The sequence below is a fragment of the Halichoerus grypus genome, chromosome X (assembly GCF_964656455.1).
Source record: "Halichoerus grypus chromosome X, mHalGry1.hap1.1, whole genome shotgun sequence".
In the NCBI taxonomy this organism is placed as follows: domain Eukaryota; kingdom Metazoa; phylum Chordata; class Mammalia; order Carnivora; family Phocidae; genus Halichoerus; species Halichoerus grypus.
Window position 1 is genome coordinate 37,512,081 of NC_135727.1, and position 15,002 is coordinate 37,527,082.

Below are 15,002 nucleotides of genomic sequence, written 5' to 3' on the forward strand. Positions count from 1 at the left end.
CTCCCTCCTTCTACTTGGATGAAGCAAAATATTTCTCACAAGCCTGGGAAGTTTACATTACCTCCTCCAAAGGAGTAAAATGAGTGGGGTAGTATGAGGAATATTTGACTACTAAAAGAGATCTGAGTTCTAATATTTGTCCTAACGTCAACAAGCTGTGTGACCTTGGGCCAGTCACTTCCCCTCTCTGGGCTTCAGTTCCTTTGACTCGGAAAATAGTGATCACAATAACAGTAAAAAATATGGAGCATGTTAGACACTGCACTAAGAACTTCATATAAATCACCTTATGTAATCCTTACCATATTTCTATAAGGAAACTGCTATTACCCCCACATTACCTATGAGGAACCTGAGGCTCAGAGAGGTTAAGTGACCTGCCCTACATTAAACAGTTTACAATCCAAGTCTGTCTGACTCTATGACCTGTAAAATACAGCAAATGGGCCACTTTATCTCTAAGGTTCTTTATTTTTTTAAATTTCTTTTTACATAAGCTCCACACCCAACATGGGGCTTGAACTCACAACCCCGAGATCCAGAGTCCCATGCTCCACCAACTGAGCCAGCCAGGCACCCCGATTTCTGAGGTTCTTTAATTCCATGATGTACAATCTACAAATTCTACTGCTCTCTTCGTTCTGTGTAGGTATTTAAATATCCATTGGAAGTAGACAAAAAAAAAAAAAAATCACCCTTACTCTATGGGTGCCACCTAAAGCAGGACTTTCAAGTTTCAGAAATTCCTCAGGGTGGAAGTTTATGTTAAACAAATCAGCCTCCCAATTTTGTATGTTCGAGATTCTGGGTTCAGAGCATGCGGTTGGTGCTCATTAAGTATTTTTTGTGTGTGTGCTCATTAAGTATTTGCTGAACAAATAAATTAATAAAAGTCTTTTCAAGCAAACATGCGGTTGCAGTAAAACCTTTCCTTTCTGTGAAGGAAACGTGTCTTCTTCTGCTTAAATCAACATAAAACACTTCCCACGTGGAATAAGCTATCAGACATTCCTGATTTCAGGGGCCAGCCTGTGATTGGTCCTTCTGAACTCAGGATCCCTGGGCTCAAAGGAACAAATCACCTGGACCCCGCGTGTGTTTCGGCTGCAGGAGCTCTGAGATTCATAACTGCTTTATCCTATTATCATCTGTTGCTGTTACTGGTTTCACAGTAGAGAATGCCTGATTACTAGGTGTTGGCCCTTCCCAATCTCTCAGTCAAAACATCCTTGCTCGTGCCTGTCCCTCTTTTCTAAAAAGGCCAAAAGCCAGAGGGGACCCTACTAGACCACCTTTTAGAGGTTCCACATCCTTTTCCTCCCTAGTGGGTTTGCCTTTTTCTTTCAGTTTGGAACGCCTTTATCTGACGAGAACATATATAAAAACCCTCCATATAAAATGGGAACTGTTCCAGTTAAAGCTAGGAAGGGAGGCCCAAAATTTCTGCCCCGGCGGCCTCCCCCTTATTCACCACGCTGTCCCCAACCTCCAATCCCATTTGCACTGTCCCGGGGACTAAAATTGTGATTGACTTGGAGTGCAAAGGGGATTAGTGTTTATCATCTCCAGAGATTTACCTTTCAAATCCTTGGGTTTATGGCCCCCAACCTCCCTCAACATTTCATTGTCTTAAATTGCTAACGTCCTTACCCTGGAATCCCAATATCCTGGGTTTTGTGGCATTCTGTGGTATAGAATTGCCACAAATCCCTACTCCACAGAGGTTTAAAGGCCCTGAAACTCTAGTAGAACATCAGTTATTAACTCAAAAATTAGCTTTTCTCCTCACTCTCCCTTCTCCTACCTTATCACATATATGTAATTGTCTAGTGGGAGCCATTTTCCCCTTCTTCAACCCTTGTTCCCAGCCTTAAAATGGCGATATCCTCCTCTACCCCACTTCCCATCCCCCACCCCTTCCACCCCCACCAAACAGGTTGGCCACTTGGAATTCACCACTCTGACCAACAAATTATTGGTTGGCCCAACTTCTAGCCTTCACAGAATCCTCAACTCACATGCACAAACTTGGGTACTAACCTGCAGAGTGCCCTGTCTCCAATTCCATCTGGGCACCTCAAACGTTTCCCTGCACACACATCTGACGCCTTCCCATATTCTAGCAATTTAAGACTCTGCTGGTATAAATGTCAACGCTTCTCCTCTTATTCATTTACCAAAGCGCTCTCTTTGCCCACTGATAGGTTATGAACAGTAGTCCTCACCCCCATCTCCTCAAACCTTCCTGGGTTCAAATCCCACCAGTTCCTAGCTGTGTGTCCCTGGGTAAGTAATTTTACCTCTCTGTAGCTCAGGAATAAAGGATTAAATGTATACAGTAGTTAAAGCCAGTTAAAGCCAGGTATACACATTGCCAATATGTATGAGCAATAACAACCATCATCATTATCCACAGACTACAATTTTATTATTATTAGGTTGACTGTTCCCTAATACATGCATTAAGCTCCTAAACTGTAATCTGTGGCTCACTAGGAATCTCTTTTAAGCATCTGGGAGTTTCCAAGATATTTGATTTCCAAATTCCTAACAGAAATTTTACATTTACCTATGGCAGAGCTAATCAAAATATCACATATACTTCTTTTTAGCCAGAATGATACCAACTTTTGATTACATTGCATAGCTCACTGATCAAAAGCTCTGAGCAGTGGTTAAACACTGTTTCCTTAACTGAGTCTGAGAAATAAGCTACTATTTAATAAATATAGCTTAATAGTTGTAATTACTCATAACCCGGAGTTCATAAAGACAAATAATTAAAAGGATCCTTGGTGGTGAAGCTGGGAAGCAACCTCCTTGTAATAAGTGAAGCACAGTAGTGTCTACTAAAGAAATGATCTTTGAGCCAACAACATGTCACACTGATTCCCCAAAAACCGGGCCTTGTAACAGCCTGGGATATGTCTAAGTATCTCAATGGCTATCTTTACAAAATCAATCAATCACTTTAATGAAAAAAAAAAAAAAGTCAGTATCACTTTAGGACATAAAGTTGGCAGGAATCAAACTCACAAATGTGAAAGTTAAAACTCACAATTCTCTAGTAGATTGGGCTGGTATGCTAAAATGGTCAACGTTGTCGATCTGATTTTTATGCCATTTAATTATATTGATCTCTATTATCTCTCCATTCCAGTTATATTGAAGCCAGATTGCTGTGAGGGAGAACACTTGTTTACGATGGGGATTTTGTTTATTCCAGCCCTCAGTCACTCTGATGGTATAAAGAAATCATGCCTTATCAGGACTCCAAGGAAAATAGAGATCATCCAGTTTAACCTCATCACAGATGAGACATCTGAAGCCAAGAGAGCAGGGGGAATGTGCCCCAAGATGACACAGCTAGTAAGTAACAAAAGCCTCCTAATTTTGAGCAAAAGATATTTCAGCGAACCTACACTATGGTTCAAGAATATTAAACCCACAGATTGCTCAACTGTTGGGCCTCATCATCAATTACAGCATGATGAGTACTGCTGGGTTCTTGGCATCACATTAGATGCTTTATCAAGAATTTCTTTTTGACCTGGCCAAGCACTTAATACTCAAATGGAAACACTGGCATCTAGCCTAAAGTGTCTAGAAAGAAACAAACAATTCACTATTTCTCCCTTTTCCTCCCAAGATGAGTCCATTTAATTATCAGCAATCTTCATCAGGTTTTGATGTTTCCTGCTAAGAGCCAATGTCAAGCCACGATCATGAGTAGTTGCCAAGGCAGCAATGCAGTAAGACTTACAATTTCTATAAATCACTCCGATTTCAGCATCGAAGTGGATTACAGGAGGGAAAGAAAGGCAGGCAAGTCAGGCGAGGAGGAAGCTCAAAGGCTGAGAGAAAAGGGAAGTGGGCAAGAGGACCAGAGGGCTCAGTGAGGTCTAAAGGAAAGACTCGTGGTAATAAGAGTGAGGAAGCCAGAAGGATAGGGCGATAATCACATTTAAGGTTTTATAAGCATAAATCCAGTGCTAATGAGGTCACAGTTAGGGATTTAATCCACACTGAGGATGGCTGTGTTTTAGATCTACTCGTCCTTCTGCCGCTGCTGCTAGAAAAGGCTGTCTCGTTTATGGACATGCCTTCCTTTCTGTCTGCTCTCTGTAAATGGGTGAGCTCATTTACTGCTCGCCCTATGCAATGTGACAAATGAAGATACTGGAAGGGGACATGGGAAAGTAGCCTGTCCAGGGTTACACAGTTTGTCAGCAGCTGAACTCAAAACCGCGTGAGTCTGACTCCAAGGCCCATTGCACTTAACTACCGCTTCATGTTCTGTTACAGACCTTTAGCATTTTTACGTCAATGCTAAGTGCAAGCGTGGCACTTCCTAATGCCCACGTTTGTATCTACTGCACTATAAAGTGCCTCCCTAGAATATTGCCTCTCATTTCCTGCTTAACTTAGTCCACGTGCCCCTTGGTAAGGCATTTACTTTATCCCTGGACACGGTATGGTTGACTCCTTTGGCATAACCATTAGGAGCTGGCTCTTCTGTTTTCTGACTCAGTTAAGCTTGCTCACGTGGCCAAGAGTGGACTAGTTCTTAGGACTGGACTTTATGTTCTGCTGAGTATTTAAGATATGGTTACTACTTTGTAGGCCCTTATCTTGCTATATTAATGCACTTGACATAAAGACACCTGGATATCATATTGTCCAATACTACCGTGCCTCTATTCATCTTGTGGAGGCATATGCCCTCTGGGCTTCTGGAATGGTGATGAACAGTGTCCCCACTGCATGCAGTAACTCAGAGAGGGCCCCAGGGTTTCCTTTATGTAATCTGTCTCTTAAAAAATATATCACTAAATTTAAAAAATAAAATAAAATTACGTAAAAAGCATGTTCTTGAAGTACCAGGATGTGGTACTGTCTTTAATTACTGGGATGATAAATTGGAACACGGGATTTTCTGTTCTTTAGCTAGGGTGTGGCTTGCCCCAGAGCGTCTGCAGTCCTCTAATTTTAAAGAGAGCTGTAACACATTATGGGTGTGGGGCCAGGGAGCTCAGTGGGTTAGAGTCCAGTGATAATGAGGCCACTGTTCCAGGCCTTAATCCTTGGGAAAGGCCAGATAACTCAAGGACTCACTCCAACATGAAGTCTAAGCAGCTGTTTCACAGTGCGTGCCACTGGTCTCAAGAGGGCCTAGACAGGCAAGGGGGGCAGGCGGCTTAATACAAGCTCATTACTATGGCTGGAAAAAACAAAGTGCAAACTCCGCTAATGGTGGCTGATTGAGTGGCACCATCTTTCTTTGCAAGGGACGGCACATAACACAGTGCATTTAAGAGCATTAAGTAGAACAAAGCGCATCTTCCATGGCTCTATAAACATTGTTCTTCACAAATGCTAATGTATTTCCAATCTCCTTCATCACAAAGCCGGTTACAAAGCCCAGGCGACATCTATTTAGTGCCTTGTAGGAGTGCTCTACCTTGTATGGCCCAAAATAGTTCCGATGAGGAAGCAAATACTTTTGGGGTGGGTGGTCCCCCCCGAAGAATCACCACTGTAAGCACACTAGACACCACTTCTGCTCTTGCCCATAGTTTCCTGAACAAAGAGAAACGAGTCAGAGGTTTTATCCTCAGCACTTATCCCCGAGTTCCATGCTGTACACTGCTTTGTCGGGTTCTCCAAACAAGCTGTTATTCATCAAGTCCTTTAAGAAACAAGTTTCAAAACTATTCATCTTCAATATGGGAACTTCATGTCGGCGTAAGAAGAAGAGGGTTCCTCACTGAGTAGCCAAGAGAAGTCTGAAAAATACCTAACAGGATAGATTTACTTTCTGAAGCCTGAAAACAAACTAATTTAGAGGACAGGGACTGAAGGCTTACAAAAAAAACAAGTTTTGTCCGAAATTACGGACGGATTGATCGTATCATCATTCCATAGAATTATATGATTGGCAAAGATCCAGATGGTAGACAAAATGCCTTTGGCCAAACGTGTTATCTTTAAGTGCAGGAGGAAAACGATTTCAAGAAATGCTCCCATTGTCAATTTCTGTGACAAATTTAGCCATGCAGTTGGTCTAATCTATGAAGAGATGCGACATACATCGAAGGTATACTTGGGCATAATACAGACATGGACTATGCTGACCAACAGATCTTTCACGAGAGCCTTTTGTTTGCCATATAACTTCTTGTTAAGAGTTCCTTTCTTAAACATTTTCCCTTCTGAAAATCAGCGTGGTGATGAGTTTTTAGTATAATCCTAGAATCCCAAATAAATGAAGACGGCTGTGGCAGTGAGGGTGTGGGCAAACAGGCCCTCCCGAGCATTGTTAGTGGGCAATGTCTAGTGGAACGACCTCTATGGAGGGCAACTTGGACATTAAAAATGCACATATCCTTTCATGTAGCAATTCCACTTTCCCGGGCAGTTTAACCTAATGAACAATTTGCATATGTATGAAGTGGCTTGTTTGTAAAGATCTCCACTGAAGCCTTGTTTATATGAGCAAAATATTGGAAACAAATGAAATGTCTATCAGTGGGGGCCTGATTAAATACATTATGGTCCATCCAAACAAACAAACAAAAACCACCGCATCTGTTAAACACAATGAGGTACTGATATGGAATCATCTCTTCAGACAAAGGCAAAAAACAAAATAGATTTCTAGTATGTTACCACTCGTGTTAAAAATAGAGCCATGACACAGACACACAGACATACACACAAATACACAGAAATGTACCATTTGTGCCCAAATACAAGGTAAGGTATCCCCCCCCCAATTTCTTCCTCAGGAAAAAGGGGGAATTGCCTTATATTCAAATCCTTATAAAATCTCTCATGCAATATGGTAATTCTCCATATTCATTTATTTTTATCCATAAAGTACTGTTTGGGAAAGACACATTAGGTTGAAGTATTCTCAGTCAATGCCAGTTTTGGATGCTCATAGAGACTATCAGAATTGGAAAGGATGTAAATAATTTCTGAAGGTATGATCAGAATTGCAAGTGTTAGATGTCATAAACAAGCTTTTTAAAGGTCACTTTTGAAATTAATGTAGTGAAAAGGGCACCTGTTAGCTCAAGATATGATAGCGTGACTATCAAATACAACAGTGAATACAACTGATTGAAACATATTGAAAATATAAAGACCCATGAGCTTATAACAAGTTTTTTAATAAGAGAGAATGCTTCCTTCCCCTACTTAAAATAGAATCAAAACACCCCTCATTGGACACTTTAGGAAGTAACTTGGGTATCAACTCCTTACACTAAAATTGGCAATTATAAACTTAATGAATTTATCTTGATTTGCCTGTATGAACTATATTTCAGGGTGACCAAAGACCCTCAGCTGATGAGAGGTAAAGTTATTTTCAACAAAAGCATTGTAGTTAATAAAGTGAGGAAGGTAATTTTTAGAAAAGGTAAGTTTTAGAAAATCACTATTTTGTAATGCCTAATTTAATAACTGATTTGGGCAATATAGTCATCAATAGATGAAAACATTAGATGAAAGGCTGATGAGGAAATTGGCATTGGAAGGGACAGGGAGTCCCCACTGAACCTTCTGATCAATCAATTCAGCACTACACAACGGGTCGATCAGACACTGTGTGCCTTCTGATGTAATATGAAATACACAGCACTGACCTATGAAGAAATCTTGCCAAAAGTTGCACCTGAATCTTATTAAGCTTTTAGAACCAACTTCCATTTATAGGAAATACAGGGAATAGAGGAGCAACTTAAATGACATCAAATGAAACTAACAGACAAATCCAGAAAGTGGTACATTCTATAAGACAATGACTAGTTTCTTCAATAAGTCAATGGTAGTGGAAAAAGAAGGGGGACTGCTTTAGAGTACAGAGATTTAAGAGACATGACCGAATGCCATATGTTGATCTTCTTTGGATGCTGATTTGAAGGAATCAACTATAAAAACTGCATTTTTGAGACAACTGGGGAACTCTGATAATAGATGATATCAAGCCATTCCTGAATTTTGTAGGCCTTTTTATGGTATTGTGATATTAAAATATTGATCAATGTTGAACTGGGGCGATAAGAATATGCACATTTCTGTACTATTCTCTCTACTCTTGTATATGTTTGAAAATTTGTAATAGAAATTTTAAGTGATAGAGGAGAGAGTTATGTTGTGAAGATGTACATATACACCTACAAAACAGATTCAGAAAGCAATCATCTTAATGTTATAGGAATGGCTTAACTGCAACCAGAAATAAAATATCCTGGGGCAGAATAGTATGTGGATTCAAAAATATTATATCTAAAGATGGTAGATGAAATTCAGATGATGTACTTGGATAACTGCTGGGTGATTCAAAACGGGGCTCTAATGATTACAAAAACAATGACATTAAAGATGCATAGGAAGATTTTGAATTATACTCCTCATGAAACGTGAGAGTAGAAAAATCTCTCCCAATGCACACATTATATAATATGTGGTTTTAAATATATAAATTAGAGTGATTAACAAGTTAAATATCAGAAATAGACATTCACCATTTGTGTATCTAACAGTTTACATATTCAGATAAGTCAAAAACCTGTTTTAAAACTTACGTCATTGTGTGACCTTATATTCACGCATACGTGGTGTGTGCGTGCACGCGTGCCTGTGTGCGCAGAGAACCTATGGAAGTTTAACCTAAGGAACCAGTAAAAAATCCTTTCTGGAGCTTTCCTTTGTACAAGATAACAGGGAGGCTAAGGCACAAGGCTTGGAGGGACGTTTACTTTTCACTGTCTACTCCTGTGAACCTCCTGGTTACACCATGCCCAAGTATTACCTACTTTAAAAAAACTGAACAAATAAAAATTACAGTGCAGCTTGTATCTCTCACTTTGTTTCATGACACAGTCCCAACAGATCCTTTTTAGCATTATTTCCTGTTAAGTCCCCTGCCAAACTGGAGGTTTAACTGTCCATGAGACTGGTACCGCTGATTTCACTTGTCTGGTCTTTCTGATATGCATTCATCAAATAGTTGCTAAGGATTTCCTTTATGGCAGACACTGTTGCGGGCCCTAGGGATACCAAAGCGAATACAACCTAGAGTATGAAGCCAGTGTTCCTTTGGTTTCCTTCCAGCAAACCTGCCCATAATCCCCACGTGTTAAATCCTACACTTTCTCAAGTCACGATTCAAATGCACCCTTTTCTAAGGATCCTTCATCATACCCTCTCCCTGGTTATAAATGGTCCGTCCCTCTTCTCCGTCCCCATGGCTCTTTGTAATTATGTTATGCTACCTGCCCTATTCTGCTCTATCGAATAGTAACTGTGGGTGTCTTTCACCTCTAATGATACCCAGCATTTACTGAGCCCTTCGCTATGTGCCATGTTGTGCTGAGCACCTGAAATGCCTCCCCTCCTTCACTTCCCTCAACCTGATGAGGTATGTATCTTCTGCTTACTATGGATGAGAAAACAGACGCTCTAAGAAATTAATTAAAGTACATGCATTTGGGGGGGGGTCCCCCGCTTATTTCTCGATACAACTTTCCTTCTCTCCCCGTTGGATGTTCTGAAAGGCAGTGAGCCCTAGGCTCACTGTGACTTTCAGAAGCTGGTTCTTAACTACGATTTTATGTTTTGTGCATTATATGTAGCAGGCACTCAGTCAAACTTCACCAAATGAAACAAGTCACTCCTTAAACTGGATCCAAACCATCTCCAGGTTGCATCCTCAAAAATATTTGTCTATTACAATGTTGAAGAGAGAGCAAACATGAAAGCGAAAGAGAAAAGGGGTCTGTTTTTCAGTGCATTCTCTTGTAAGAAAAGGTCTTAAAAACAAATTCACATATATTAATGAGAAATCTGTGAGGCCCGCTGCCGACGTTAGTAAACTCAGCCCTCTGCAATCACGTGGCTACCGCTCCTGCGAGAATTAGACAGGCTTTGCCAGGTTGATTTCTGACAAACTCATGTTGTTAATGATAATTTGGAGGATGCCAGGCCTTTTTACTTTCTTCCTTTCCTTTTTTTTAAACTTTACATACATCTGCTCAAAATATCTAGATTTGGTGGCCAATTATAGAAGTCTTTTCACAGAAATCTGGTGAAATAATGTCATTTTTAGCCTTCGACTCTCAGCTATGGCCTCAAATGATTAGACATGCAATTCTGAACTTGATTTATGGAAGATGGAGGCCAATTCTCTGGCCCCGGGCCTGAATGCTGGGATGGCAGAAACCCATACTGGAAAATTTTAGTTTTCCAAGTAGATGAGGGTGATTAATGGAGAGGTTCTTCTCAAATCCGGCTCCCAAGAGTAAGCTGCTGTGCTCCCTGAAGCTGAAAATGGAATACGGGGCCTGATTATTCCTAGCACCAAATGATTACAGACACAGGTTTGATTTTCACCATCATAATAGGTAAAGCAAAACAATAAAAAACATCCGGACTTAATGAAAAGAAAATACAAGCTCTATACACTGAAAGCAGAGGCGAGTTTGTCTAATTTAGGCCAGTAATTCATGGAAAAATCCATTGAGAGCAATTTAAGTAAAAGGAAAATTAATTTAAGTGGTTTTCATTTTTTGGTCTAGAGAGAAATCAATATTTTGCTCACTCACTTTAGAAATTAAGAACAGAGAGCAAAAATCTACTAAAAACACAAAACCAAAATTAGTAAATTAAATACAAGCTAAAATCACAGTAAATAAGTAGATTTCAGTTACTATATTATATCTTAAAAGCTCTTTAGACGTGCATCTTGATTTTATATTGCGACCATTTGGGTTGAGTGTGTGTGTGAAAATGGGCAGTGCAAGGTGAAGCCAACACGAATGAAAAAGACAGCCATGCAGCACACACAAGTACCCAAAAGATAAGGAATCAGATCAAGTTATTATGGGAAGAGATGAAGACACACCAAGACAGAGAAAGAGATAGGGAAATAGGGAAATAGGACAGAACGCGCAATACAGACAGGTATATACACATGAAAAGACAGGCCAGAGGTTTTAAAAGGAGAGCTAGAAAGACAAACATTTTCTTGTTTGTTTCACAAATATTTACTGAGGCAAAAACAGATCCAGAAAGATGGGAGAGGCAGACAGGAGAAGCTCTGTAGATCTTTGACCTTGGCCAAGTAAACTCTTGCTGTAGACTGAAATCGTACAAAATTGTTTCCTTTGTTTTTTGGAGGGAGGGGGCTACTAAGTAAAAAAGCCCCGTGCTAGATACCAAAGGAGACAAAGGGAGGAATAAAATAGACTCCCTACCCTCTAAGGACTTATTTAAAAGTTGAATTGGGCATATGAGTGAACTATCTACTGGTTTCAACATTCTTTAAAATGATGAACTAGCTGAGAATTTAAAACAGACCTTTCCACAGTGGCAGGCAGGATTTCTGCTTTGACTTTTCAATTTAGATTATAAAGGTTTTACAGAGTTATGGAGAAATACAGAACTTTCCTTTTGCACCTTCAGAGATCAGAGGCATAAATAACTAGGAGGGGAAATCTCTTTGGTATGCCAAGTTGCTTGGCGGCCTAATCTTTGTTCTTGGAGAAATCAGTCTTGCTTCATTACCTGGGTATCTGGGAGATATTTGAAACCATCTTTTACTTTTTTCTTTTTTAAATTCAATGCTATTTTTGGCTCAGTTGGGTCTTAGTGGGAAAGGACAATCAAAACAAAATTATAACATCTCCTACTTCCCACTCCCCAAGAAACAACTCCTGAAACAAACCTACTTTTTTGAAAAAATAAACAAATAGCTCCCATTTAGACCTACAACGAGAGTGGTGCTGCCCTTCAGAAATATAAGGTGAACTCTATTTTAAATTTGGGGGGAGCTATATTCTAAAAAGTTTAAAAGATAAAATTAATTTTAATAATACATCGTATTTAACACAATGCATGTAAAATACCACTTCAACATGTAACCAGTATATAATTTATTAATGAGATATTTTGCATCATTTTTTCCTCCTAAGTTTTTGAAATTGTGCATATTTTAGACTTGTAGCATATCTCAATTTGGACTAGCCCCACCGCAAGTGCTCAATGGTCACACGGTTACCATATTATATTGGACAGCTACGATCTGAAATGCTGCTTCTCTGTGGATTGTGTATCCCTTCCTATTATTAGCTCCACCAAAAACCCAACCAGAATACAATAAAATATAAAAGGCAACTTTTGCTTTCCAAGCTCCCTGAATACTGTGTTGTTTTAACTGGCCTTGGGGTGTTCACCTTTTGGGCATTAAGAAAGCGAGTTGAGGTGTATGTATGTGTATTCGGACTGGAGAAGGTATGGCTTCCTTACTTAAGTAAAACAACCAGTCCACCAGAAGTTAAGAAGGAAAATTCCAGGTGGGAAATAATGGCTACAGAAGCCAGCCCTGCCCTGCACTCAGGTGAGGGAGACTTGTCTCAATGTGTTCCTTGTACCCTAATGTATCCCTCTGTCAAGTGTTTACCACTATAGACTCTAAGTTCTTTGAGGGCCCACATCATTACCTATCTCTGTCTCTCCAGCCTTTAGAAAAGTACCTGGCACAGAGTTGGCACTCAATAAATGTGTGATAAACAAATAAATTAATTTAAATACATACAGTTTCTCACATTTGCTTGCATCAGACACATTTCAAGTGCTCCATAACCACATGTGCCACTGGCTATCAAATAGACAACATCTCCATCATCACAGAAAGTTCTGTTTAGATAGCACCGGTCTAGAGCAATCGGCAGAAATACTATTTGACTGGTTAGGTGACAGGGGTCCCTAGGGACTAAAAACTCTTTTTTTTCCCCCATGAGCAAGTAAGAATACCACTGATATCAAATGACAAAGAAAGAAGCAAAAGCACAAATATTTTAACCCCTAGAAAGTTCAAATGCAACAGCTTTATGGTTTCCACGGGAAGAAGAAACTTGGCCATCTATTTCTCCCTGAGTTTCTCCCTCCCTCTTCTGGTTTTCTTACCATAAGAAAGAAACCAGGCACATTCCCCACAAGTGCCCCAAGACCCTTACCCCCTGGCCAAAATATCTAATGAATGCTTTCCCTTATTTTGTGAGATAAGTCGGCAATTTCAAAAGAAACTTCAGTGCCAAAGCTAGCGGGAAAAAATAAATAAAATATAAAAATCATGAAAAATTGTCAAGCTTATGTACAACATACAATTTTCTGAACCTAAGAATCCAAGGAAAAACAGTGAAGTACCTGAAGAAGAAATTGTCCATTCCCTTATCTGAAAATAGACTCCATTGGCTGAAGGGCTAGCATAATTCCGTAGGGACATTAGCTGTATCCCTTCCTCTCAGCCAGGAGACCTCTGGGCTACCATCTTGGTTCCTGGCGTACAGTAGTTGATGCATCTAAATATTTGCCTCCTTCCCCACTCAAGGACGCCTCTTAAGAACACTTCCTTTGATTTTAAACAAAATGTTTCCCTGTTTCAAACATGGTAGCCCACTCTCAGTTTCACCCTGAGATCTGAGAAACATGCCTAATTACAGTTGACTTAGAGAACAGATGACTTCCACCTTTAGCTCTAGTGAATGATCCGGCCCTGTGGTTCCCTTGTCTTGCTGAGGATCAGGATTTTCGGAGGAATTTTCCCAAAGTTCAGATTCCTGGGCCCCACTCCAGACTTCTGAATCAGATCTCTGGCAGCCGGGCCTGGGGATCTTTATTCTTAGCAAGCACGCTAAGTGAAAATGATGTACTCCTTCTCACTTAGGGATTATTGATCTGTTTCCTCCTTACTTGAAGAGTCAACTCTGCCCCCCTCTGGACTATTAGGTAAGGACTTCCCCTGCCCCCACTCTGTCACTGTATAGTTTGACAATGAAACAGGATCTGAAGCCTAACATCCGTACAGATGTAGTGGGGACAGGGATAAAGGGGGTTTTCATACAAGTTAGAGGTTTCTATAACCCTACGGCTTTTCCAGAGAAATCAGTTTGAATCTTCTAACTATGTGGGATTCAAATATCCTTAAACAATTCGCCCTTGGCCCAACATTAGTGCAGATTCCAGCAGGATGTGTTGCTAGATTAATTAACAGTCAGCCTGTCAGCTAGAAAGCCCAATATTGAGAATGCAAAACATGAATATAACCCAGGCTGTTATTGAATCTGAATGTATATCTCTGGTGCTTATCTTTTGATATTTTAAGTAACAATCACTTACCCTTGGCCTATTTTTTCAAATCTTGTGTATTTTTTCTTTGGGTCACCAACACTCACAATGCTTCCTGAGTTTGGGGGTGGGGGGAGAGGAAGAGAGAGAGAGAGAGATTTAAATTAATTGGTTGATTTCCCTTTATTTAATACTAAAAATTACAATGCCAGAGTCAGTGACAAATAAAACATTAGAGCAATATTCCCATGGAATTTCTATAATTTATATGGCTAAAATACATTTTATTAAAGTAACAAACAGTACTATATTAATTAAAATAGTAGTAATAACCCATGCTTTTATATTCAAAATTGATGATCTTTGGGAAACAAAAATGATTGGACACAACTCAACATTTATAAAAAGTTCCCATAAAAGGACACTGTAGATCAGGAGATAAAAACATCTAAGAACTTGTATGAACTATTTAATAAAATCACTATCTTCTCTGAATTGGAGTGAAATTGAGCCCTACACTACATTCAGTTCTGCTGGACAAATATCTCTTGAGCCATTACTATGTACCCAGTACTGTGCTAAGGGTGATGGGGTCTAATAAAGAACAAAGCTGACTCATAAAGCAATGAGACTCATGCTTTCTGAAAACTACATCCCCAAACCCAGGACCCTACCTGCACTCCACACATTTTGTAACTTCATTGTAATATGATTTCCATACCATAAAGTTCACTCATTTAGAGGGTACAATTTATCAGTGCTCCCAAATATATGAAGCAAACACTGACAAGACTGAAGAGAGCGATCGACAGCAGCACAAATGATCGGAGACCTTAATTAATAGACTGAACAACCAGAGAGAAGAT

At 39.8% G+C, this 15,002-nt stretch overlaps 1 protein-coding gene across 18 annotated transcripts in view; it reads right to left on the minus strand.

The window, feature by feature from the left end:
• PAK3 (p21 (RAC1) activated kinase 3) overlaps nt 1-15,002 on the minus strand; it is a 252,951-nt gene that overhangs the window by 33,344 nt on the left and 204,605 nt on the right. For all 18 annotated transcript variants that reach the window (XM_078064993.1, XM_078064981.1, XM_078064986.1 and 15 more), the window contains one exon: nt 14,188-14,251. In XM_078064993.1, the coding sequence (XP_077921119.1) occupies nt 14,188-14,251 (64 nt within the window). The remainder of the gene's footprint in view (nt 1-14,187; nt 14,252-15,002) is intronic.